At 55.3% G+C, this 26,548-nt stretch overlaps 1 protein-coding gene across 1 annotated transcript; it reads left to right on the top strand.

Moving 5' to 3' along the window:
* On the top strand, positions 1 to 26,548 carry LMNA (lamin A/C). The gene is made up of 12 exons (XM_084223142.1): positions 1 to 414; positions 17,643 to 17,799; positions 17,964 to 18,089; positions 18,563 to 18,733; positions 18,834 to 18,959; positions 19,498 to 19,718; positions 19,810 to 20,014; positions 20,776 to 20,883; positions 21,030 to 21,149; positions 21,230 to 21,325; positions 24,515 to 24,766; positions 25,325 to 26,548. Exons 1-12 carry the CDS (start codon positions 65 to 67, stop codon positions 25,355 to 25,357), a joined length of 1,965 nt encoding a protein of 654 aa, XP_084079268.1. The 5' UTR covers positions 1 to 64; the 3' UTR covers positions 25,358 to 26,548.

Raw genomic sequence — 26,548 nt, 5'->3', positions numbered from 1 at the left:
GGCGGGTGGCGTGGGACATCGCGCCGTGACCTGAGCCGTGCCCTTCGCCTCGACGCCGGACCCCATGGCGACGCCTTCGCAGAAAAGAAGCACCCGCAGCGGGGCTTCGGGGACCCCCTTGTCCCCCACCCGCATCACCAGGCTGCAGGAGAAGGAGGACCTGCAGGAGCTCAATGACCGCTTGGCCGTGTACATCGACAAGGTGCGCTCGCTGGAGCTGGAGAACGCCGGCCTGCGGCTCCGCATCACCGAGTCCGAGGAGGTGGTGAGCCGCGAGGTCTCGGGCATCAAGGCTGCCTACGAGTCGGAGCTGGCGGATGCCCGCAAGACCTTGGATTCGGTGGCCAAGGAGAGAGCTCGGCTGCAGCTGGAGCTCAGTAAAGTGCGGGAGGAGCACAAGGAGCTGAAAGCCCGGTGAGTGCCCTGGGGATGGCGGGGACTGCGGCGGGACGGGTGCTGCCGTCATGCTTGGCAGGGAGCCGGGAGGGAGGAAGGAGTGACCTGGAGGAGGCAGGGAGAGAGAGGAAAAATCCGTGGCCTGGCCGGGGCTGGGGTGTCTGTGGTAGGGACCAAAAGAGGAGAGACGCTCTCTCGTCATTCCTGCTCTCCTTCCAAGCGCCATCTTTGGCCGGGATGCCCTTGGAGCGGGGATTTGGGAGCAGAGCTGGGGACGCTTGGGGCAGGGGCTGAGCAGACATGCCCTGGGCCCCCGGCAGGGTCCGTGTTATGCGGGCCGCAAGCGCCGGGCTGGCGGCCCCTCTGCCTTCGTCATGCTGGAGCTATTCCTAAACACGCTCCGGCACAGCCCGGGAAGCGGTGCCAGCCAGCTGGCTCTGTCCTGCCTACAGATTTCGCCTGCTCGTCCTATTTTTCCTTTGCTGTCTTTGGCACCGGTTAAAGAACCTGCTCCAGGTTTTGTTTGCCTTAACCCTCCTTGTGCCAAGCTGCTCCCACTCTGTGGGGTCCCTGGCTTTGGGGGAAGAAATGTTCAGGCAGCGCTCGTGTCCCCCTCCCGTCAGCTGTCACCGGGTGATGTGCTCCCGCTGAGGCACGAATTCCTCCAGGGCTCGTTCCTTTCCCTCCCTGCCGGCAGAAATGCCCCCCTCGTGGACCCCTCCCTGCTGGCATTGGGTCCCTCTGCCCTCCTCGGGGCTGTCACCGGTTACCGGCACAGGTCCCCTGAGGACACGGGGCTCCCTGGCCAATGTCACTGCTGGCCAAGCAGGGGCTGGCACCGGGCTTCCCCCGGGCTCTGCCAGCCCGTGCAGCGTCGGGACATGTCGCTGTGGCGCTCAGTTCCCCGAATGCCGCTCCTTTCCGTCATCACCTTTGGCTCGCAGCCGCGTTCGGGCTGGGCAGTGGCGGGACAGCCCCCTCTTGCTCCGTTTGATCTTTTGCCTCTTATTCTGGACTCCTCGTTTTGAGCCTGTACCAAATGAGGCTAAAATTAACTTCCTTAGCAGATGCCATAAATATTCTACCTGGGAGGGAGGGACTGTGCTGCCCGTTGAAAGCCGGGGGGGTTATATTTAGCTTTCTATTTCCCGTGCGCCGCTGCAGCTTCGTCCTCGGATAAGGCGGTTTGCTGCTCGCCAGATCCCCGTTCCCGGATCCCGAGGATCCGGATGCTGCTGAGAGGAGGAGCTGAACTGTCTAAAGGCTTTTTTCTGCCTTATGCAAACCCAGAACTATCTTGGCCACGATCTTTCGAGGGCTGGAAAAAATGCCCGGCCCGCAGCCGTGGCTGGAGGGGAGCTGGGAGCTGGCTGCGCTGTGGAGCCGGCCGTGTGGAAAACGGATGTGGAATTTTTCCCTGAGCTCCGGGAACTGCTGCGCTTCTTCCCGGGCGCTGACAAATCCCTTGAAGGAGTGTTGTGACTCGCGGGGGTTCCCGGAGAGCAGCTTGTGCTTGAGAGAGGGGTTTCGGTGGGTTTGGGAGAGCAGCAGAGGCGCGGGCTCCGGGGGCCAGGGGTGTTTCCAGGGGTGTTTCCAGGGGTGTTGAGTCATCTCTGAGTCACGCTCGGTGCGATGGAAGAGCGGAGGTGCGGGGGAAGCCGCTGCTGTTCATTCCTGCCTCTGCTTTGTCCCCTCTTCCTAGGGCGTGGTGTGAGGGCTGCTCTCCAACCCCAAAACCCCTGCGAGGAGGCTGCAGTTCATCTTGCGTCCCTGGGCCCCTGCTCGATGTGCCAGGGCTGCTCAGAGAGCTGCACAATCGGCCGCTGAGCTGCGATGCTGCTCCTCGGGCTCATTTTGGCTGGGGTGTCCCGAACTTTGGGGCATGAGGGAACGAGCCCAGCCCCGCGGAGGGCTCAGAGCTGTCGGGGAGATCAGGAGGGCCCCGTTGTTCAGACACTGCTCTGCCCCCTGCCATCCGCTTGGGCAGGGATGTGCCCGCTCTGCCGGCTCTCCCTGCCCACCCTGAGCCCTTGGGTCAGCCCTGGGGCCGTTTCACCGTCCTTGACACGCTGAGACTTTGGCCAATTAGTAACTGGCAGCCCTCCGCGGCCCTCGCTGTGCCCGTCAGCCCCGGAGAAGCGCCGGGTATCTCCCGCAGGGCAGGCGCCCGGGGCTGTGTTATCAGCACCCACAGCATCGCCGCTGCCTGCTGCAGGGGTTGTCTCCGCAGCACAGAGGGAGGGTGGGGGGCCGGGATGCCAGGGCATGATGTGACACGGCCCCGGGTGCTGGGTGCTCTGTCTGGGGTGGGGAAAGAGCTGCTGGCTGGAGGGGGACAAGCTGTGCAAACAGGAGACCAGTCCAACCAGTACCAGTGCAAGAGCTGCATGGGTGGAGGAGGGTCTGAGAGGAGCTGGGCTGCCTGCCCTCTGCCTCCTGCCTTCCCTCTGCTCCTGGCCAACTGCTCCTTTCTTGGGAAAGTTTCCAGTGGGATCTTCCCACTGCCTGTTTGGCTGCTGCCAGTGGTGATCCAGGAGGGGTTTCCCAAAGTGCCCACCTGGCTCTTGGCACAGGGACCCTCAGCCCTGTGCAGCCTGACACTGGTTGTGCCCCAGGACAAGGGACCTCTCTGGGCAATCCTGCCTGTCCTGGTGCCACATGTGTCCCCAGCCCTGGCTGGCCTCTGGCTGTGCTGTAGCCACGCTTCAGGAGAAGCAGAGGGTGTGGAGAGGGTGGCTGGCACCATCCCCTCCCAGGCCACAGGTAGAGATAGAACTAGTCTGAAATGCCCCTGTCCCTGGTGTCCTCAAGCTTCTGTCCCCTCCTTGGAGGACGCCTGGATTCCAGCATGGCTCCTCCATGGAGCTGGAGATGCTCTGTGCTGGGTCCTGCCCATTGCTCCCTCTCCTTAAGCTGGCTTCTGACTCACAGGCTGAACAGAGCCACAGCCCTTGCCTTGCTCCACGGGAGTTCATCCCATCCCACAGTGCAAGCCCCAGCCTGGGCACACAGGGGTGTAGAACACAGCCCTTGGCACCCTCAGTCCCAGGAGAGACCCCTGAGGAATTCAGTGCCCACTCCATGGGCAAGGAGTGGCCGTGTGTCGGCCACACCAGCTCCCCTCTGCAGGCAGGAACCAGCCCTCGTTAGCAGCACGCTGATGAGCAATGCCTTCCTGAATTGCAGCCCCTAACCTGATTAGGGCTGTGCCTTCTTGGCAGTGCCTCTTCTTCCCGGGGCCCAGATCTCATCCCTGGCCCTAATGAGGACAAATTTCTCCTTTTTCCCAAACGTTATTGTGGAGGGGGAGGCTCAGCCGAGGGCAGAGCCAGGGAGGCAGCGGTGAGGTGAACTCCACAAGCCTTCCCCAGCCCAAGGGGGTTTTGCACCGTGCTTTGTGACCCTCCAGGCAGGAGCAGGTAAACAAAACCTGTTTAGCTGAAAAAAGGGAGGAAAAAGAATCAAGGCTGAGTGCTAGGGGGGAGGGGGGCATGCCCTTCCTTCAGCAGCAATGAGCTTGTGCTGGAACATTTTGCGTGGGGTGAAACCTCAGGCTCCTGGGTTTCTCCCCCGTCTGCCTCATGGAATCCCTGCCAGGGAGGGAATGCTTTGGCTGGGAGGAGGCTTTGCCCTTTCAGAGCAAACAAAGAGCAGCTTGTGCAGCTGGGGATACTTTGGGGGGAGTCATCAACACAGAGCTGGGCCGATCCAGACCTCCGTGGCCCTCTGGGACCCTCTTGAACACGCCAGCCCCCCTGAATCTCCAGCCCTGTGGGCACACTGGGTGTCCCCTGACATGTGCAGCCAGCAGCTCAGGATGGCCGGGCATGCCAGCCCTCCTGGCACGCTGCAGGGCCGCAGGGCTCCGTGGCAAAACGTTTCTTCCAGGAGAAGGTTTTCATTAGTTGTTCCCAGTAGAGAGGAATTCTCGCCTGTACAAACATCCAGCCCCTCTTTTTCCAAGAAAAATTGTGGCAGAGAAACGTGCTCCGGCACTTTTGGTTTGTGACCTCGCTCCCACTGCTGCGTTTGCCAGCGTCTTCCAGCCACAGATCATCCCCTCACTTTGCCCAGGGATGAGGGGAGTCAGAGGAAACCCTGTTCCACTCTGGAAAATTAAGGACCTTATCTCTGGAGCTGGGGATTAAAGAGAAATGATTGCAAAGGAGTCAGGGCTGTGTTTGGTGTGGGAAGGGATCCATCCCTGACAGCCCATCCCAGCCTGCCTGGTCCCACATGCTGCCACAAGTGTTTTCCAGCCTTGCACGTGTCACTTCACTCGTCTGAGTCCCATCAGCACTCAAACTCTGGAGGCCAGAGAACAGGGAGTTCCCCTGTGTGCTGCTCAGGGAGGCAGACAGAGAAGGTGACACAGCCAGGGTGGGACATGTGGGACGGCTGCCAGCTCCATATTCTGCTGAATTCATGCCCTTTGGGAGGGGTAGTTTCCTTTTGTGCTGCTGGCAGCCAGGAAAGGAGGAAGTCACCAGAGTTCTCCCTCTGGTCCTGGCCAAAATTAGAGCTGCCATGGAGGATTCCCCAGGAAGTGTCAGCCCAATGGGTTCAGGGTGAGCTGGGAATCACCTCCCACTGTCCTGCCACTGGCTGTGTTACCTGTTTCACCATCCTGCTCTTTGTGAGGCTGTTTGCTGAGCCTGTTCCTTTGTGACCAGCTCAGCACATTCCCAAACAGCTGAGGCTGCTGCCATGTAAAACCTGTCCCTGTTGACAGCTGCCATCAGACAGCATGGTGTCAGGGCTGGGTGCCCACCTGCCTCTGCTCCCTTCCCCTCCCTGCCCGGGGCTGAATGTCCCCAGTGTGAAGCTGAACAACTGTGGGGGCTGGCATGGTCCCCCAGCCCTGCCTGGTGCAGTGGCAGCTGCAGCCCTGACTGCAGAGACATCTCTGTGACAGCCAGACTCTCAGCTACCCAGGAGAAGCCCAATCCTTCCAGACATGAGGCAGCCACAGCTTCTCTGAGCAATGCCAGGGCCTCACCACCCTCACAGGGAAGAGTTTCTTCCCAATACCTTGTCTAAATCTGCCCTCTCACTTTAAAGCCATTCTGCTTTGCCCAGTCACTCCACATCTTTGATAAGAGTATAATAAAATCCCCACATTTTTCCTTGTTCCTGTCCATAAAGGATGCCTCAGCATGTCCATGAACCGTGGTGTGATATCCAGGGCTGTGGGTGTTGAAGAAAGCCAAAGGGTGTGGAAGTTGGTTAATGAGGTGCATTGAGCTCAGCCCACAGAGACACCACAAAACCCAGCTGGGGTTGGGACACCTCTGCTCCTGGCGGGGCTGAGTCAACGTTTCACATTCTCTGCCATAAAGCAATTACCTTTTCCAGCGAAGGTGAAGGTGCCCTTGGCTTGGGGTGTCCCCCAGGCTGCAGCCAACGCTCTATTTCTGCTTCCCATGGTTAGGAGAGCTGGGAATTGCAGCAACAGCAGGGACAAAGTTCCCCAGCACACAGGGTGGGTGCTGCCCTGCCTGTACTGTACCTTCTTTAATTATGGGGTTGCACCTTGCGGGCGTTGGTGCTGGGTCTCTGCAGAGAGGTGGCAGAGCCAGGGTAGGAACAAACATGGGCTCTCCTGAAGCTGCTCAAAAACAAACATGGGCTCTCCTGAAGCTGCTGAATTACAAACACAGGCTCTCCTGAAGCTGCTCAATAACAAACATGGGCTCTCCTGAAGCTGCTCAATAACAAATATGGGCTCTCCTGAAGCTGCTGAATTACAAACATGGGCTCTCCTGAAGCTGTTCAATAACAAACACAGGCTCTCCTGAAGCTGCTGAATTTTTCTGTCGGGGCTGTGAGTGGCTCAGAAGCACCTCTGTAGGAGCAAGCTTCTGATAGCAGAGGTCTCTCCTCTCTCTTGCACAAAAGCCACCTCCAGCCACTTGCTCTGGCTGCAGCTTTGCACACACAGCTCCTCCTGCCTGTCCTCCTGCCACCCAGTCCAGTGGCACCATCCTGGTCAGGCAGAGCTTGGCATCACCGCGCTGCCCTGCTCAGCCGGAGCTAAGAACTTTCACTTTCTTGGGGTTATTTATTAACAGCTTACGGACACAGTTTCTCCCTGAATCCCCCTGTGAGTCACATGAGCCCAAACGAACATCCAAGCTGTTGGTGTGAGCGTGCAAAGTGGGCTCCAGAAGGGCTGGGAGCCAAAGGAAGCTCGGCCCCGGTGCCCGTGGGCACGGAGGGGTGGCCAGCTGCCAGTGCCCTCTGTGCAGAGCCGTGTGCCCTCTCTGGCAGCCCGGTGCCAGGGCTCGGATCCTCAGATCAGAGCAGGGGGTGAGTCATGCTCAGCCGGTGGCTCTGGGCTGGAGCAGGGCGCGGCTCCGGCCGTGCTTTGGGGGCCCCCCCTGCCCTGCCCTGCCCTGCCCTGCCCGGCAGCCCCGCTCTGCCCCTTCCTTCCTGGCACCGTGGCAGATCGCCCAGCAGCACCCTGGGGTGCCAGGATGCTCCCCTGCAGGACAGCAGCCTACACCGGGGGAAATGGGGGGCTTTTCCGAGTTGAGCCTCCGTGTTGGGGGGCTTTAGGGGAAGGGGAGCACTGAGGAGAGCAGCCCCAGCCCTGGGCATGGTGTTTTGCTGTTTGGGTGGCTGCCAGGCCCCCCTTTCAGGGCAGAGATGCTGCTTTGTGCCAGCCAGCCTCAGCTCTGCAGTGCCAGGGCAAAAGGCCGCCAGGCTGGGGTTTGTTTGGGTGGTGGGCAGGTGAGGCTGGAGCATCTCCTGTTGGTTCTGTTCGCAGGCAGTTCTGTGCAAGCAGCAATTGGGGCTAAATTGTGCTTTCTAGGGATGCCACATCTGCAGTCCTCGCTCTGGGGAAGTGCTGATTTCCTGCCCACGTGCCAAGCAGGTCTGGGCTCCGTCCCTGCACGGTGCAGGCTGGCAGGGACAGTGGGCAGAGGTGTGCTGGCAGCTCTGCACATGGCACAGCGCAGCAAAACATCGTCAGTCACCTTGCTCACTGCTCATCCCTGTGCTGAGCTGCGTTTTCCTGCTGGAATCCCACCTGTATCCATGCCCACAGCCCCTCCAGCAGCAGCTGGAGCTCCCTGTGCCGGCAGTGACTCAACGCTGCCACCGCCACATGCAAACAGACCTCGTGGCAATGTAAACACCTTGTGTGCCTTTATCTGCTGCTGGAGCCAGCAGAGCAAACCGTTTTGTTCCCAGGACTATGTGTGGCATCTGGCCCCAACAATCCCCTGCTTTGTTCCTTAAGCAAATGTTGCTGGCCAGAAGCTTTGCGTACCCAATTTATGAAAAATGGGGTGAGCTACTGCTGCTTCTGAAGAGAAAAAGAAGGCCTTGAACTCATCCCCTGTTTTGCCTCCTCTCTGCCTTGTCCCACCTTGCACGGGGCCCTGGTTTTCATTGTGGGTCAGGATGGGGCAGGTCCAGAGCGACCTCCTCATCCCTTCCCACCCCCTTTGGGCTCAGGAGCTGCAGTGTAGGCAGAGGGGAGGGAGCTGCAGCCGCAGCTGCACAGTGGCAGCATGTTTCCTTGCTGCTGGGGCTGGGATTGCATCCTGGCTCTGTTGCCAGTTCCCAGCTAAGCACGAGTTTCGGGCTGTTTTCCCCCGTGCTCCTGTCCCGAAGGCATGACTAACACAGTGACTCAGCTCCCTGGTTTTAACTTCCTTTGTAAGGCTCCCACCGTGCCCAATCTCCCAGGGAAACACCGGGAATCTCTGCTTTGTCTTCATCCTCTGAGGTGCTAGTTTATGGGTTTAGAGTTTTCCCTTCTTGAGAGGGATGTTTTGAAGTGAACGGAATGTTCTGGGGCTTCCATGGAGGGGACACACTCAGAGTTGCTCTGGGTGGAAAAAAAAACCAAACCCACAACTTTCCCATTAAGTTGTAACCCAATTATTCAAAAGCTGGCTTTTGCTGTGTTGGAGCAAGATAATCAAGGCTGGGCAAAACTCTTTCAATTTCATCCAGTCCTAAGCATAATTGTTAATTTGTCATTAGTTAACATGTAATTTAACTGTATTAATGGTACAAATCTGGCTTGTTAAAATGGTAAATGTTCAGAGTAGTGGCATGAAGACTTGGAATTTCCTTCTTCCCTCCTCTTCCCAAAGGCTTTGGCTTTAGCCAGCAATAGACAGCACTGCAAACTCTTAGCAAATTCTGGATTGGGAAAAACAAGCTGACAACGCCCTCAAGCACATGGTGGGATTTTTGGAGCTGTCCTGTGCAGGAGTTGAAATCGATGATCTTTGTGGGTCCCTTCCAACTGAGAATATTCCATGATCTCAAAGCTTTTTTTCTCATGTCTCTCCTACTGAAATCTTGCCCTCAGAAGGTGGAATTGAGCAGTGTGGAAAGGGATGTATTGACATATTTGAGTTGTGTCTAAAAAAATTCACTTTCCAGCTCAGCTTTTGTTAGCAAGTTTATTTTTTCTTGATAAAGGGCATTATTGCTTTAATCTATATTTAGGATGATTCAATCCCAGGCCATCAAGTGTCATTTAGCTAGCCCAATTCATGATTTCATGGGAAGCTAGGAAAAGGCAGGCTGGCATGTTTGGAATGGATGGGTTTGGGTTGTGCTGAGCCTGGGCTGCCAGTGGGGTTGGCCAGCGTTTGATCTTGGTGTTCTGACCAGTTGAGAGGTTCAGGTTTACAAAGAGATTCAAACACACAATAGTTTAGGTTGGCTCCAAGATCATCGAGCTCCTCCAAAGGCCACCACTAAGCCGTGTCCCCAAATGCCACATCCACCTGTCTGTTAAATCTCTCCAGGAAGGGGGAAGCTCTACCACTGCCCTGGGCAGCCTGTTCAAGTGTTTGGTGACTTTTTTCAGTGGAAAATGCAGTTTTTCCAAGCAAGGAAACCCCGAGCTCAGCCCCCTCAGGACCTGCACAGACACTGGCCAGGTTTTCCCGGTGCCATGTAATTCCCAAGCTCTTCAGGACCAGCTCTGGTAACAGACCTGGGACTGGGCCAAGTTTGCTAAATCCAGTTTCAACTGGTAGCACTTTGCATGTCCCCCCAGGCTGGAGGCTGGCTCCAGGTAACCCAGGGCTTGGTGGCAGATATTCCCCACAGGGAAATCCTGCCCTCCTTTTGTGGGCTCCCTGTGCTCCCCCCAGCACTGGGGACTGCAGGGCTGATCCTCCTTGCACTTTGCATCCTCTTTGCATCTGTCTCCTGGGGCTTGCTGCACCCTGGAAAAGCTTTTGCCAGACAGCTGGGAAAAGGAGTTGGTGGGTAACAGGGGGTCCTGCAGGCAGCAGATGGGGTCCCACAGCTGGCAGGGGATCCCCCAGGCAGCCAGGCACTGGCAGACACAAAACTGGGGTGTTGTGATGTGTACTCCAAGCTGGGACACTTGTCCATGGAGGACAAGTTCTGCCCTTTGTGTGTGCAGAGCACAGATTTATGTCTGGCACAAACCTCCCCCAAAAACACAGCATGGGCCGTGGAAAACCAAATCCTTCCCATTCCCCCGATGACTCCCACATGTCAAAAGGGCAAAACCCCCTTTTCAAGCCCTGGAACCCCTCTGGTGAAGCCACCCACCCTCCAAAAGCAGGGGCTGGCCTGTGACTGTGGGGGACTCAGCCCAAGCAGCAGCAGCAGCAGCGTCAGTCGGTGACTTGGGATTTCCATTCTGAGCTGCTGGTGAGTCACCAGCTGGCCTGACAGCCTGGGCAGGGAGTGAGCCACACTGGGGCTCCCCAGCCAGCACTGAGCTGCAGCATTGTTAATTCTGAACAATTAATACGCTATCCATTGTCAGAAATGTGCTTGGAGCTCTCGAGCAGCCCGTGGCTGTTGTGGTGCTGCTGAGGCTGAAGTGCTTCTCCTGTAGCAGGCAGGGAGGCTGAAGGGTGACAGGTCTTTGCTCTGCTGCATCCAGGAGAGGAAAAGCTTCTTCAGACATTCAGAGGGATGGGTGTAGCTGATTCCTGGGAGTATCAGTATGGTCAGGTATGCACCCAAGCTCCCAGCAATGTTCCTGGGAACATCTTGGATTTGGGGAATCCTAGACAGTGGGGTCTGTTTGCCTCCCCATGAAAGGCTTTGTCCTGGTTCCCAACGAAGCAGCAGCTTTGGTTCATTTTAAAGGTGCAAGGAGAGGCCAGATGCCAATTCCAGGAGGGGAAGCCCAGCTCTTGGGAGATGCCAGTGAGCTGTTTGTGCTGGACAAGCCCCTCAGCCCCACGGCTGAGCGTGCCATGAGCGCATCAGGAGCGTGTGGCACCGAGCTTGGCACCGGGAAGGGTCCTTGGCACCCCTGGTGCCAGATGTGGGAGCCGTTTGCACGCACACAGCTGGTGCTGGCATGCCCAGCTGCCTCTGGTGCCCCACAGGATGCTGGCTCCGTGCAGACACTGTCCTTGCTGTACATCATGCTGGCTATTTCCAGCTCCCCTGCTAGGAGACCAGCCCGTGTTTATCCTGGTGATTTGGCAGAGCTGCTGCGGCACAGATGAGTCAGAAGCTGGGAGAAGCTGCTTTGCCACATTCCCATTGCCCCATTGCAGAGGTTTTCCAGGTCTGCCTCTCCTCATCCTGTGGGGCCCTGCTCCCTGAGGTGGGGGAACAATCCTTGCTGAGAAACAGCCCTTGGGATGGGGAGCAATCCCTGCAGCGCGGTGATGATCCCTGCATGGGGGAGCAATCCCTGGGACAGGTGTGTTGATCCCGGGACAGATCCCTGGCGCTGGAGGCAGTGCAATGGTTAGCAGCCTGCCCAAGGTGGAGCAAAGCAGATTTCCTGGGTCCTCCCAGCAGTCTGAGCCTGCCCAAGGTGGAGCAAAACAGATTTTCTGGGTCCTCCCAGCAGTCTGAGCCTGCCATGGGCACACTGCCACTCCTGCCCCACATTCCCAAGCTGTAACCATGTCAAAGCCTTTCCTGGGACAGCCAGGAGCAGGCAGCTGCGGGCCCTGGCAGCCAGGTGGGACCGAGACCTGCAGTCTGGAGGGATTTGCAGAGGCCCATGAAGATTTATGGACGGGGCAGGAGGCAGCGAGTTCCCTGAGCTGGCACCTTTTCCAGGGTGGGGCAGCTGCGGTGGGGAGGCGGGGGAGGAGGGGAACGCCCCCTGTGCCTCTGCGAGCTCCATCCCACCCGGCGGTGCACAAAGGCCAGCGCTGCCCGTGCTTCAGAACACTTGTGGGGATTAACAGTGGAGAGGGAAACCAGGGAGTGTTTCCTAAAAATGCACTGAGTGGGCTCTGGCGTCTCGGAGAGGTTTGGCATCTTCCCAGCAGCCTGGTGGGCTCATGCCTGGAGCTGTTCCAACAAGCTCTGACGACTCTGTCCTGTCTTGACTTTTCCAGAGGGAGAGCCCAGACCTGCCAGGTTTCCTGGCTGGGATTTTGGGGCAGAGAGGGGGGAGCAGTAGCAGATGCTGCTCTGTGGGGCTGTCCCTGAGCCCTCTCTTACTTCACAGCCTCGTGTCTGTCTGTGCTGAGCGCAGCCAGAGCAGATCCAACTTTCCATTAACATTTGAATTTTCTGGCAGCTCAGCTGCAATTTTCAATCTTTTTTTTTTTCTTCTTCTTCTTCCTGCTTTTAAAAGCTAAAAATAAAATGTCTTGAGGCCCCTTTTCCCTCTATCTTTTCTCATGAGACATTTGTTTCTTGGGGATTTGATGCCTCTGTTGTTTTTTCTCCTCTTGGATTGTTTTCACCCATGGCTCTCGCAGCACAGGGGATCAGATCCTGTAGGATTTGGAGGCACCCAGGCCTCCAGAATGAATCTCTGCTTCTCTTTTCACTGGGGAATTTGGGATCTTGTAGGCTCTAGCAGAAGCCAGTGAAACCCTCTGGGGGGGAGGAGGAAGGTCTGTCTTTGTCCTCCTCTCCAGGGAAGTGGGAGTGACACAGCTGCCATGGAAGTTTTTATTTTTAGCCCAGTGCCAGCTGGAGCCTGTGAGGCTTCCCTGGAATAAAAGCAGGACCTGAGGGCAGGAGAAGGGAAAAAACTCAAACCTTGCCTGGGCTGGAGCAGGGATCAACAGGGCTGGCCTGAAGTGGGGGGCTGGGGGTCCCCAAGGCCAGAGAGGACTCACCTGTGTGCTGATACCTTATCCAGACGCTGCTGCCAGGTTTGGGGTCAGGGTGTGTCTGGAAGGAACCTGGGGGAGATGCTCAGGCCCCAGGGAGCCTGACTGGACCCCCCAGAACAGAGGGCAGGAGAGGATTTGTCTCACCCCTCTCCCTCTGGCAGAACTACTCCCAACTCAGGCTGGTGAGCTCCAAGCTTCTGGCTCTCCTGCTCACAGTGGAATCCAGAGCTGAGCACAGGAGGCTTCTGAGCAACCGGGATTTGTCCTTGAGATTTACTGTGGGGCTTTCCAGGCATTGGTGCCCAGAACCCTGGATACTTCTGGTCCCTGGAGAGGCAAATCTGCCGCAGACACAAGTGTAACCCTCAGCATTTTTCCCTCTCTTTGTCCCTGGTCAATGGAGCTGCTGTCCCTTGGAAGAGTGATCCAGGTCGTGCTGGAGCCCCATCCCAACAAGGCAGTGTCCTCCAGATGTGCCCAAACCCCCAAGGATGAGCAGGGAGCAGCAACAAACCCAGGGATGAGCAGGGAGCAGCAGAAAACCCAGGGATGAGCAGGGAGCAGCAGCAAACCCAGGGATGAGCGGGGAGCAGCAGCAAACCCCAGGGATGAGCAGGGAGCAGCAGCAAACCCAGGGATGAGTGGGGAGCAGCAGCAAACCCCAGGAACGAGCAGGGAGGAGCAGCAAACCCAGGGATGAGCGGGGAGCAGCAGCAAACCCCAGGGATGAGCAGGGAGCAGCAGCAAACCCAGGGATGAGTGGGGAGCAGCAGCAAACCCCAGGGATGAGCAGGGAGCAGCAGCAAACCCAGGGATGAGCAGGGAGCAGCAGCAAACCCCAGGGATGAGCAGGGAGCAGCAGCAAACCCAGGGATGAGCAGGGAGGAGCAGCAAACCCAGGGATGAGCGGGGAGCAGCAGCAAACCCAGGGATGAGCAGGGAGCAGCAGCAAACCCAGGGATGAGCAGGGAGCAGCAGCAAACCCCAGGGATGAGCGGGGAGCAGCAGCAAACCCAGGGATGAGCGGGGAGCAGCAGCAAACCCAGGGATGAGCGGGGAGCAGCAGCAAACCCCAGGGATGAGCGGGGAGCTGCAGCAAACCCCAGGGATGAGCAGGAGCCCCGTGGCACCTCACTCCTCGGGAAGGACAGGGCTGCACCCCGCCGGCAGTGCTGGGGTGGCCACGCTGGCCACGGGGCTGAGCCAGTGCCAGATGGGAAAACTCAGCGAGCCTCGGAGCCTCGGCCCCGCTCCCAGTTGGCATTCTTGTCCTGTGAGTCACTGGCACGAAAGGAGGGGGTTGAACAGGAAGGACCCAGCGCGGAGCTCCAGCAGCGAATGAGACTGTAGTTCACTGGAAAAGGGGGACCAGCAGCATTTCTTGGTCAGTTATTCCGCTGTGGGCTAAATTCCAAGTTCTCTAGACTGCTGAAATGCTATTTAGACATAAAAGAGGCTATTTTATGGAATTTATGGACTATGAAATCATACTCTGTGCATAGCATTGAGACCCTCTTACCTGAGAGCTCCAAACATTAAAATATGAAAATCCGACCACAGATACATTCTAGAATTCATTACAGATCCAACAAGTTACACTGAGCCCTTTACACCACAATAAAGAGTGTTCTGGGCTGGGGAAGGAGCTTTCAGAAATTGAAAGAAAGGCAGAAGACAGATCTTCACTCACTTCCAAGAAAAAGTCTGCAAGCTGCTCCTGGATTCCCAGAGGCTCTTGGGCTCTGCTTTTCCTGACAGCAGCACTTTAAGTGATTCTGAATTTCATTACTGTACGTGTAGGAATTGTTGGGTTTTTTTAAACGGTCCTTAAGTGGAATTCCTGCTCTTTTAACATGGAATATCCTGGGATTTGAAGGGAGGTTTACGCTTTAAAACAGTAGCCTGGGATTTTGAAACCTGGGCTTTTGAAACCCAAAATAACATAATAATTTCTCCGTGCTGGCTCGGGTCAGGAAACAAAAAGAAATGCAGGAAAATCTGCTACTGGCCAACGCAGGAGCTTCCAACATCCCTTATCTGCGAGTCTGGGAGCGCAGTCCTGCCGCTCCCGGTCCGCTCCTGGTGCTCGGGACGGGCTCTGGGATGGACTCTGGGATGGGCTCGGGATGGGCTCGGGATGGGCTCAGGATGGGCTCAGGATGGACTCTGGGATAGCTCAGGATGGGCTCAGGATGGGCTCAGGGTGGGCTCGGGATGGACTCGGGATGGGCTCGGGATGGGTTCAGGATGGGCTCGGGATGGGCTCCGGATGGGCTCGGGATGCTGCTCTGGGATGGGCTCAGGATGGGCTCAGGATGCTGCTCTGGGATGGGCTTTGGGATGGACTCTGGGATGGGCTCGGGATGGGCTCGGGATGGGCTCTGGGATGGACTCTGGGATGGGCTCGGGATGGGCTCGGGATGGGCTCTGGGATGGACTCTGAGATGGGCTCGGGATGGGCTCAGGATGGGCTCGGGATGGGCTCTGGGATGGGCTCGGGATGGACTCTGGGATGGGCTCAGGATGGGCTCAGGATGGGCTTGGGATGCTGCTCTGGGATGGGCTCTGGGATGGGCTCAGGATGGGCTCTGGGATAGGCTCAGGATGCTGCTCTGGGATGAGCTCTGGGATGGGCTCGGGATGCTGCTCTGGGATAGGCTCTGGGATGGACTCTGGGATGGGCTCTGGGATGGGCTCTGGGATGGGCTCGGGATGGACTCTGGAACGGGCTCGGGATGGACTCTGGAACGGGCTCAGGATGGACTCTGGGATGGGCTCGTGCTGCTGCTCTGGGGCGGGCTGAGCGCCGCAGCAGCTCCCTGGGTTTGTCCCCGCCGTGTCCCGGCTCGGGTGCTCCCTCCTGGCCCCAGACGTGCCCGCAGTGCCGGTGCTCGCCCGCGGCGAGGGGCTCCGAGCCTCTCCAGTCCTGCACCCCGCTTTGGGGGAGGTGGGGTGACAGTCCCAGCCCGGGCTTGGCGGCTACTGGGGGGCCCTTGGGCCTTTTCTTTTTATAGGAGCTACCAAAATAGCTTCAGGCTGTGTTTGGGTGTGCAGTCAGATCAGATTCCCCGGTCACACGGCGGGGCTGCGGAGCGGCTCTGACCGGCTGGAAGAGAGAGGGGGGCCAGGATGGAGGGTGGTGATGCCACAGGTGGGGCTGGGGGGCTGAGGAACCGCAGCTCAGCATCCACTGAGCACCAGCTGAGCTCACGGCGAGGCACAGCCACGGCAGGGCAGTCCCCGGCCCCTGCTGCTCCCTGGCCACTCCAGGAGAGGCATCAAACTCCTGGCACTGGCACGGGTGCCACGGACGACTCTGCCTGGCCACCTGACTGGGCAGCCCTGGCCAGGGGGCAGTTCCAGCTCGCCCCCAGCTGCTGCTCCACCATCCAGCCCCAGGTCACAGCCCAGCCACACTAACACATCTGACTGTCCCATGCCACGGTGGCCTCTGCCACCCCTGACAGTGCAGGTCCGTGTCGTGCTGTGCAGCAGTCTGAATAGCTGCTAGTGTAGTCCGGGGTAGGGAAGCAAAAAGGATCTTTGCATAGTATCCACAGATGTTTTATTCAGCTGTGCAGTGAGATGTTCAGGTCCCAACACCCACACGAAGAGGATCTGGCTTACTGTCCTGGTTCAGGGCAAATTTGGGAGAGAACCCCCCAGAGGGGCTCCTCTAGGGAAGCAGATTCAATCGGCCCCTCTCCCCAGCTGGGATACTCCTTGGAGAAAAGTGGGAAAAACCTGTTTATTAAACAATAAAACCTAAACAATTTTAAACAATAAAACCCCTTGCTGCTCCAAAAGAGGTGACAAACCCAGAAAGTCCCCTCCCCGGATTGCAGTTCAGCTCACTCAGTCTCTTATCAGTCCCTCCGGTGCTGGAAATGTCGTGGCCCAGGTGGCCACAGGTGGAGCTGCCAGTGCTCTTCTGGGTGTTCAATCCAGAGCAGGTTTAAACAGCTCCAAAGAGAAGGGAAAAAAACCCACAGTCCAGGGAACTTCTTTGCCTCAGCTAGCTAAACTAACTAAAACAAAGGAGAGCTGTGTCCTGCTGTCTGTCCATCCGCAGACAATACAGTCGAGGAGCAGGAATGTGGAGGAGTGATTGCAGTGTCTGAAAACAAACTGCAGCTTCTTCTCTCCCCCCTTCCCTGTTGGAATGAGTCTTACAGGTGCAAAACTTCTTATTCAGCATAAACAGCACAGATGATTGGGGATAAAAGCATCACACAGTCAACCCAGGACACTCACTCTCTGCAGGGGCCTGGGGGCTGACCCTGGTCTGGGGCAGTACCAAGGTGAGGGCCAGTCAGGGAACAGGGAAGGAGTGGCTCAGGGACACAGGAACAGACATAGGAACAGGGCAAGGAGCCAATGGGGTCTAACAGCTTTTTTAGGGGAGTTTCTTGTGTCTCCCTAGAGCAGGGAATGCCCCCCAGGTCTCCACACTGTGTCCCACCACGCTGCCCCGCATCCCAGCACGGCACACGGTGCCAGTCCTGCTCCAGCCTGGTCAGCACTGCCCTTCTGCCATGCTGTGGGTGCTGCACCCTGAGCTCCTCCTGCTCTGCCAGTCCTTCCCAGCCCTTCCTGCTGTCCCAGCTAGGGCTGGGTGTGCTGGCTGGCTGGGATGTGCTGGTCCCCTTGTGGCAGTGCAGCCCTTTTGGGAGTGATCAGAGGGGGGCAGGAGTAACACTCTTTGTGCTCGGGGTACAGTGCACAGGCTTTTCTGAGAACAGCCCTGAGGAGAACTTGGAGGTTTTGGTAGATGAGAAGCTTGATAGGACCTTAGAGTCCTTTTCAGTACTTAGAGGGACTGGAAAATTTTGGGAGGGATTTCAGACAAGGGTCTGGAGTGACAGGACAAGGGGGAATGGCTTCCCCCTGCCAGAGGGCAGGGTTAGACAGGATGTTGGGAAAAAATTCTTCCCTGTAAGGACGGTGTGGCCCCTGGCACAGGCTGCCCAGAGAAGCTGTGGCTGCCCCTGGATCCCTAGAGGTGTTCCAGGCCATGTTGGACAGGGCTTGGAGCAACCTGGGATAATGGAAGCTGTCTCTGCCCATGGCAGGGCGTGGAACTAGATGAGCTTTAAGGTGTCTTTGAACCAAAGCAACTCCAACATTTCCTGATGACTGTCATTATTCCTGCTGTGCCACTCACCTGTGCCACCCTTTGCCCTGCAGGAATGCCAAGAAGGAAGGGGACCTGCTGACTGCCCAGGCACGCCTTAAGGATGTGGAGGCTTTGCTTAATTCCAAGGAGGCTGCGCTCTCCACGGCCCTGGGTGAGAAGAGGAACCTGGAAAATGAAGTGCGGGACCTGAGGGGACAGGTGGCCCAGGTGAGCAGTGGCAGCTCTGTCCCATCTGACCCAGGGATCCCTTTTACCCCCCTGCCCGGGGCTGCCAGGGGCTGTGGGGCAGATGCAGTTGGGTGCTGGGTCCCCAGCCATGCCGGGGGCACTGCCCAGAGCCCAGTGTGATGCTCCTTCTCCATCCCTGCCAGCTGGAAAGCGCCTTGGGTGAAGCCAAGAAGCAGCTGCAGGATGAGATGCTGCGCCGCGTGGACGCCGAGAACCGGCTGCAGACCCTGAAGGAGGAGCTGGAATTCCAGAAGAACATCTACAGCGAGGTGAGCTGTGATGTGCTGCCACGGGGCTGGGATCACCCCGCTAGGTGTGCTCTGTCCCCTCCCTGAGTGTGGTGGTGTTCACCAGGGTCCCAAGATGAGGGAAGAGATGAGAATGTTGACTCCATGTTTCAGAAGGATGATTTATTATTTTATGATATATATTATATTAAAACTATACTAAAAGAATAGAAGAAAGGATTTCATCAGAAGGCTGGCTAAGAATAGAAAAGGAATGATAACAAAGGTTTGTCTTTGACTGAGAAAGTCTGGACAGCTGGACTGGGATTGGCCATGAATTAGAAACAACCCCATGAGACCAATCCCAGATCCACCTGTTGCATTCCACAGCAGCAGATAAGAATTGTTTACATTTTGTGCCTGAGGCCTCTCAGCTTCTCAGGAGGAAAAATCCTAAGGAAGGGATTTTTCATAAAACATGTCGGTGACAACCCAGTGTCCCCTGCTGTCCCCAGGAGCTGCGGGAGACCAAGCGGCGCCACGAGACGCGGCTGGTGGAGATCGACAACGGGCGGCAGCGGGAGTTCGAGAGCAAGCTCTCCGAGGCCCTGCAGGAGCTGCGCAGCCAGCACGAGGCCCAGATCAGGCTTTACAAGGAGGAACTGGAGAAAACCTACGGGGCGAAGGTGAGCAGCTTCCCCACGGCGCTCTCCTCTCCCTCCAGCCCCAAGGAGGGCGGGTGGGCTGCGGGTGCTGAGGTGCTGATGCCCCTGTCCTGTCCCCCAGCTGGAGAACGCCAAGCAGTCAGCTGAGAGGAACAGCAACATGGTGGGTGCTGCCCACGAGGAGCTGCAGCAGACCCGGATCCGCATTGACAACCTCTCCTCAGAAGTCAGCCAGCTGCAGAAGCAGGTGAGTTGAGACCAAAGGCTTCCTTGGGATGTCTGCCCCGGGGATGGTCCCCTCCTGGGGCAGGACCCAGGTGGAGTGGCTCGTCCTCATCTTCCCTCCCTGTAGGGATGTGCCCCCTGTTGACGGAGTGACCAAATTATCCTGTACCTCCTTAAAAAAGGAAAAAAGCCCAGCAGTTTCTCTCCTCAATTGGGTAAAAAGACACCTCATAGGACCTTGGGGACTTCACTTCAAACTTACGGATAGCCAATTGGACAGAAACCAAAAAGTCCTGCTTAAGCAATTTACTAGAAAAAGAAGAGAGCAAAGGAACTAATCGCTTTTGTGGGGTGTTTTACCAGGAGCAAGAGCCTTTTTCTCTGTAAAGAGCTTCGTTATTTTGTCTTTTATTGAAACTTTTCTGTTTCCAACACCACCACGGAAGCCATCCTGCCGATTTGATGCCATCTGAGGTGGCTGAGCTATCTCGGGTGTGATATAGATCTCCAAGAGCTTATAAGACCTGGCTCAAGGAGACCAATCTATCCCCTCCCCGCAGCTGGCTGCCAAGGAGGCGAAGCTGCACGACCTGGAGGACATTCTGGCCAGGGAGCGCGAGACCAACCGGCGCCTGCTGTCCGACAAGGAGCGGGAGATGGCCGAGATGAGGGCGCGCATGCAGCAGCAGCTGGATGAGTACCAGGAGCTGCTGGACATCAAGCTGGCCCTGGATATGGAGATCAACGCCTACCGCAAGCTGCTGGAGGGCGAGGAGGAGCGGTGAGCTCAGGGTGCTGTGCCCAGCTCTGGGCCACGCGGGTCCCGGCCCTTGTGTCCTCGCTGGCCTCATCTCCTCTTCTCCCCCTTCCAGGCTGAGGCTGTCCCCCAGCCCTTCATCCCACAAAGGTGCATCCCGAAGCCACCTGTCCACCCCAGGCTCCTCCAAGAAGAGGAAGCTGGAGGACAGTGAGAGCCGGACCAGCTTCTCCCACCATGCCCGGACCAGTGGCCGTGTTGGTGTGGAGGAGGTGGACTTGGAGGGCAAGTTTGTCCGTCTCAGGAACAAGTCCAACGAGGTGAGTTTGTCTTCAGGGAGAACCCCAGTGTCAGAGTCTCTAGCTTGTCAGAGTGACCCCAAGAAAAGTTGGAAAGTCTCTTTTCCGAGCCCGGCACTTGAAGGAGTCAGGGCTCTTCATTTCTCAGTCTCAAGGTTGTTTGTTGTATCTTATCTATAAAATTCTTTCTCCTGTCCTGCTGAGGTCTGCTCAGCAGGACAGTTCCAGGCACTCTGCCTGACCTTGGGGGGGGTGTTATGTCTTTATACTAAAAACTACCTATACAATGTTTACAATTACTTTCCAATACTATCACCTATGTTAGACAGTGAGCTTCTACTCTAAACCAGTCTAAAAGTGCCAACATCACAGCAGAAGATGGAGGCCAAGAAGAAGAAGGAGAAAGGCAGGACATGCCCAGATCCCTCCATCTTGCCCCCTGAACCCCCATTCTGAAAACCCTAAAATCTATTTTTTCACCTTGTGATAACTTCACTATCACTCTACTTAAACTGTTGGGGCTTGCAGATCTTCATTTAAGGTTGGTAACTTGCTCCACGGGTCATAATCAAAACCACAGACATTTTTGGGCTCTGTGCCAGGGTCCCTGAGACCCCTGGCAGGGGTCTTGGCTGCTCAGGACAACCAGAGGGATGTCCTGGCTCCTGACACCCTAGGGTCCCTGGGGTGAGGTTCAGCCCTGCCTCACCCTACGGGCAGGAGGTGAATGGGACGAGCTGGAGGGGAGCCAGGGTTCTGAGGGTCGCTGCTCTCTCTCACAGGACCAGGCCATGGGGAACTGGCAGATCAAGAGGCAGAATGGGGACGATCCCCCCCTTACCTACCGCTTCCCCCCAAAGTTCACCCTGAAGGCTGGCCAGGTGGTCACGGTGAGTCCCTGCCTGGTGGAGGATCCAGGCAAGATCCCAGACCCTGCCAGGCCGCTTACATGGCGTGGTCGGTGTGTGGTGATAGACCTCCAGGCTGTGAGGTCTGCAGACCAGAGAAGTCACTTTGCTCCTGCTTTTCTCCCTAGATCTGGGCCTCGGGAGCTGGAGCAACCCACAGCCCCCCCAGTAACTTGGTGTGGAAAGCCCAGAGCAGCTGGGGCTCCGGGGACAGCCTGCGCACCGCCCTCATCAACTCCAACGGGGAGGTGAGAGCCCCTGGCAGCTCTGGCTCAGGGGTGGGGGTGACAGGCACTGACCCTCCCCACTGACCCCCTGTCCCCTGCAGGAGGTGGCCATGAGGAAACTGGTGCGCACTGTGATCATCAATGATGATGAAGATGAGGATGATGACGAAATGAGCATCCACCACCGCCACCACCATGTGAGTAGGGCCCTGGGGATGCTGCTGGTTCCAAGGGGTCCCAAGGGGTGCAGCTTCAGGCAGGGTGGGAGGGAGCTCAGCATCAGACAGGATCAGGCAGACAGGAGAAGGCAGTAGGGAGGCTGCTGTGGAAACAACGGCATTAGAGAAGCCAACAGACCTCTGGCATCTGAAGCAGAGTGCTGCTCACTAAAAAAGCTCTGAAGATCTTGCTGGAAGTTGTCTCCAACCCCAAGGAATCCTGATGTGCCATGAAAAGGGCCAGAAGGGTCAGAGGGAAGCTGAGCATTGCTTGGAGGATAGGATGATGGGAAGTTGATGGATGACACTTCTTGTCAGCAGCTGCTCTGTCCTTTCTGCTTCATGAGGGCACTGGAACAAATCCAGAGGTGGCTTTGTCCTTCCTCTCAGCCCATCTTTCCCCATACAGAGCTGAAATATGCACCAGGAGGGGCAGCAGGCAGTGGGCAGAGAGCAGGCAGCATGCCAGGAGAGAAACATCCCTGGCTGCAGCCCAGCAGCCCCAGCAACCCATCCTACAGGGTGTCTGGAAAGGTGCAGAGTTCTGTGAAAAGTCTCTGTTTCGGTCCGCGCGTTCGAAGGATGAGTCGGAGTTCTTCAGTTTTCGGTCTCAGGATTGTTTATTGCTTCTTATCTATAAAAATTTTCCTCCTGCCCTGCCAAGGTCCGTCCAGCAGGACAGTTCCAGACACACTGCCTGCCCCCGGGGCGGTGTTATCTCTATACTAAAAACTACGTGTACAATATTTACAATTACTTTCCAATACTTATCACCTATACTAGACAGTGAGCTTCTACTGTGAACCAATCTAAAAGTGCCAACATCACAGCAGAAGATGGAGGCGGAGAAGAAGAAGAAGAAGAAGAAGAAGAAGAAGAAGAAGAAGAAGAAGAAGAAGAAGAAGAAGAAGAAGAAGAAGAAGAAGATAAAGAAGAAGAAGAAGAAGAAGAAGAAGAAGAAGAAGAAGAAGAAGAAGAAGAAGAAGAAGAAGAAGAAGAAGAAGAAGAAGAAGAAGAAGATATAAAGATAAAGATAAAGATAAAGATAAAGATAAAGATAAAGATAAAGATGAAGATAAAGAAGAAAGGCTTCACACGCCCAAATCCCTCCATCTTGCCCCTGAAACCTCCATTCTAAAAATCCCAAAATCTACTTTTTCGCCCAGTGATAATTTTATTATTGCATTACTTAAACTGCTGTGGCTTGCAGGTCTTCATACAAAGCTGGCAATTTGCTCCATGGGTCATAATTGAACCCACAGGTGTTCTGGGCTCTGTGCCAGGGTCTCTGAGCCCCCTGGCAGGGTCCCAGCAACTCTGGGCACCCAGAGGGACGTCCTGAGTTCCGACAGGTGTGTGCCCTGCACACGAGGTGCCCACAGGAACCACGTGCAGAGAGGTGCCAGCGTGGCCAAGCCGTGCCTCAGGGAGGGTGGAAGATCTTCTGGATGTCACTCCCAGAGCTCTGCAGGAGCAAATTGGGGCATCCATCATCCACTTCCCTTTGAGTTCTCTGAATCTGAAGAGCTGTGCTGAGATTGATACCAGCACACTGAGCTGGTGGATTGTCCTCCTCTACTCTGCCCTTGTGAGACCCACCTGCAGAGCAGGGTCCAGTTCTCGGGCCCCCAGCACAAGAAGGACACAGAACTGCTGGGGCAAATCCAGAAGTAGCCATGAAGATGCTCCGAGGGCTGGAGTCTCTCTGCTCTGGAGGCAGGCTGGGGGCAGCCTGGAGAAAAGGAGACTTCAGGGAGACCTTAGAACTCCTTCCAGGGCCTAAAGGGGCTCCAAGACAGCTGGAGAGGGACTTTGGACAAGGGCCTGGAGTGTCAGGACAGGGGAGAATGGCTTCCCACTGACAGTTAGAGGGCAGAGTTAGATGGGATACTGGAAGGAAATTGTTCCCTGTGAGGGAGGTGGGGCCCAGAGAAGGGAGGTTACCTGGGAAAGCTGTGGCTGCCCCATCCCTGGAAGTGTTCAAGACCAGGTTGGAGCAACCTGGGATAGTGGAAGGAGTCCTGCCCATGGCAGGAGGCTGGAATGAGGTGGGCTTTCAAGTCCATTCCAGCCCAAACCATTCCATGATTCTGTGATTCTCTTCTGTGTTGACTATCCCTGGACAGAGGAGCCAAGCTCCTGCAGCCACTGCTGCGCATGCCAGGAGGCTGAATCCTTTCCAAGAGCAAAATTCCCATCGGAGAGCTGCCAGCTCACGAGGTGGTGAGGGAGAGGATGTTTTCAGGAGCACAGTCCAGGTGTCTCCCATGTCTCAGGGAGCAAGCTCAGGGCAGCAGGGCAGGTCACCCACTGGCAGCAAGCTGGCCCCAGTCACTTGGGATTAGAAACACAGTAATTAAATATTATTTATTGTTAATTAAATATTATTTAGATAAATAATATCATAAATTTATATTATATTATATTATATTATATTATATTATATTATATTATATTATATTATATTATATTATATTATATTATATTATATTATATTATATTATATTATATTATATTATATTATATTATATTATATTATATTATATTATATTATATTATATTATATTATATTATATTATATTATATTATATTATATTATATTATATTATATTATATTATAGTATATTATAGTATAGTATATTATAGTATATTATTATACTACATTACATTACATTTCATTATATTACATTACATTATATTATATTATGTTATATTATGTTATATTATATTATGTTATATATAATATATAACACATATATTTTATATATATACACAATATCTTATATATATACACATATATACAACATATACACACGTATATATAACTGATATGAAATGATATTCTATTATATTATGTTATATCATGTTATATATAGCATATATAGCATATATAACATATACACACATATACACACATATATATATAACAGATATATTATGATATGATATGATATGATATGATATGATATGATATGATATGATATGATATGATATGATAAATATTATTTTTAAACCACGTGATGGAGAGGGCAGGTGAGCCAGGCTCTCTTCAAGAGCTCCCCTGGCTCACACTGGTGCCGCCACCATCCCCAGGGCCGGGGCTGTGGGCAGAGCATGCTCTGGCGGGGGCTTGAGGCCGGTCTGTCTGTCTGTCCCCGCCGTGTTTAGGGCTGCAGCGGCTCCGGGGACCCCGGGGAGTACAACCTGCGCTCCCGCACCGTGGTGTGCGGCACGTGTGGCCAGCCGGCCGACAAGTCGGGCTCCCAGAACGCCGGCATCACCTCCATGTCCTCGGGCTCGTCCAGCTCCAGCGTCACCGTCACCCGCAGCTACCGCAGCATGGGCGACTCCGGCATCGGCCTCGGGGACAGCCTGGTGGCCAGGAACTACCTCCTGGGGAGCTCCAGCCCCCGCAGGCAGGTCAGTGCCAGTCCCACCGGGCAGCCCCTGGCACTGCGCTGCTGCCGCTGTCCTTTCCCTGCAATCCTCTCCCCTCCCACCTCTCCTTCACCCTGCTCTTCCTCTTCCTCTCTGGGCTCACACAAAGCTCTGTATAATGGGTGGGGGGTTCTCAGAGGGATTGGAGAGGGATGCTTCCCACCCCGTTACGTCTTACACCCAGCCCCCTTGGCACCCCAGCGCGTTCCCCATCCTCCATTCCACTGCTGCTGAGTGTTCATGCTGGTGAGGTGAATATCTCAGCACTTTATATCTATATCTTAGATTAATATACAATATATTCTATATTGATACTCTTAGTCAATATTATAATCCTCATATATCACCTACCACTAATCCTCAGATTTTGGAACTGTGAACACACCAGCTTGGGAGGATTTATTTATCACACCCCAAGGGCCAGGATGGAGGAGAGCCTGTGGGCATCCAAAGGATCCCACTGGACACTTTGCAGTCAGAGCAAAGGGATGGTGACACTGGGGTCTTCTTAACTCTCTTCTTTTTCTTTCTCCCTCCCAGGCTCAGGCTGTGCAGAACTGCAGCATCATGTAATTCCATGGCGCATTCCTGTGGTTCCTGCCCGTCTCCAGCTAGGTTTGTTTTTTTTTTCCCAAAGCAAAGAAATTTTTTCTCTTAAAAAAACAAGATATCAAAAACCAAGGTTGGTTTTTTTTTGTTTTCTATAGCAGGAATTTTATATATATATATATATTAAAAGTGCTAAAAGATGCTTTGATTTTTTTTTTTGTAAAGAAAAAATCTATTTCTATATAAAAAAAACCGAACCAAAAAATAGCTTTTCAGCTTCAAATATTTTTTAGAACTTCAGCCAAAGACAGCAAAGAACTGTGTTTACAGAGCAGCCATGCAGGAGGAGCTTGTAGTTGAAATGCTCCTTCCATTGTACCTTTTTTGCCAAAGCTTTTTACATAGGACAGGGAGAAGCGCAGCCGTACCCACTGGAGCTGCGTGCCACAGGGGCCGCTGTCCTGTCTCAAGCGGAGCACAGTGCCTTTACAACCCTTTTTCTTGGGATCTGAAGCCAAAATTCCCTTTTTTTTTTTCTCTTTTTTGAGTTGTGATTCCTGGCGGTGCTGGCGCGGGGGCTCCTGGCAGCTCGCGGGCGATGCCCACGTCTCTCTGTGGCCATTGCCCCCTCCCCGGCCCCCTGCCCGCCTGCTCTCCCTGCTCTATGTACTGTATTCCCCATATTCCCCATCCCAGGCACCTCTTGCCCTTTTTCTTAATCAGCCAAGTTGTGCCTTAGCTGAGGTGGGGGCCGGGCTGGGAGCCCCACTGGAGCCCAGCTGAGTGGAGATGGAGCAGGGCAAGTGAAAACACCGGAGCTGCGTTTTGGGACCAGATGGATTTGACAGCTGGGGTGATGGACCTCAGTCCCACAAGCTCAGCCCCAGCAGGGCCCCCCAGGCCCCCTCTTTGAGAGCCACTGCATCCAGAGGGGCTCATCCCCCCAGAGGGGCTCACCCCCCTCTGCATCCAGAAGGGTTCACCCTCCTCTGCATCCAGAGGGTTCACCCTCCTTTGCATCCAGAGGGGCTCATCCCTCTCTGCATCCAGAGGGGTTCATCCCCACTGCATCCAGAGGGGTTCATCCCCCCAGAGGGGCTCACCCCCCTCTGCATCCAGAAGGGTTCACCCTCCTCTGCATCCAGAGGGGTTCATCCCCCACTGCATCCAGAGGGGTTCATCCCCCCAGAGGGGCTCACCCCCACTGCATCCAGA

Source organism: Fringilla coelebs, assembly GCF_963513975.1.
Source record: "Fringilla coelebs genome assembly, chromosome: 29".
Lineage (NCBI taxonomy): Eukaryota > Metazoa > Chordata > Aves > Passeriformes > Fringillidae > Fringilla > Fringilla coelebs.
Note: the sequence above shows the minus strand (reverse complement) of the source record. Positions and strands in the feature narration are given on the sequence as shown.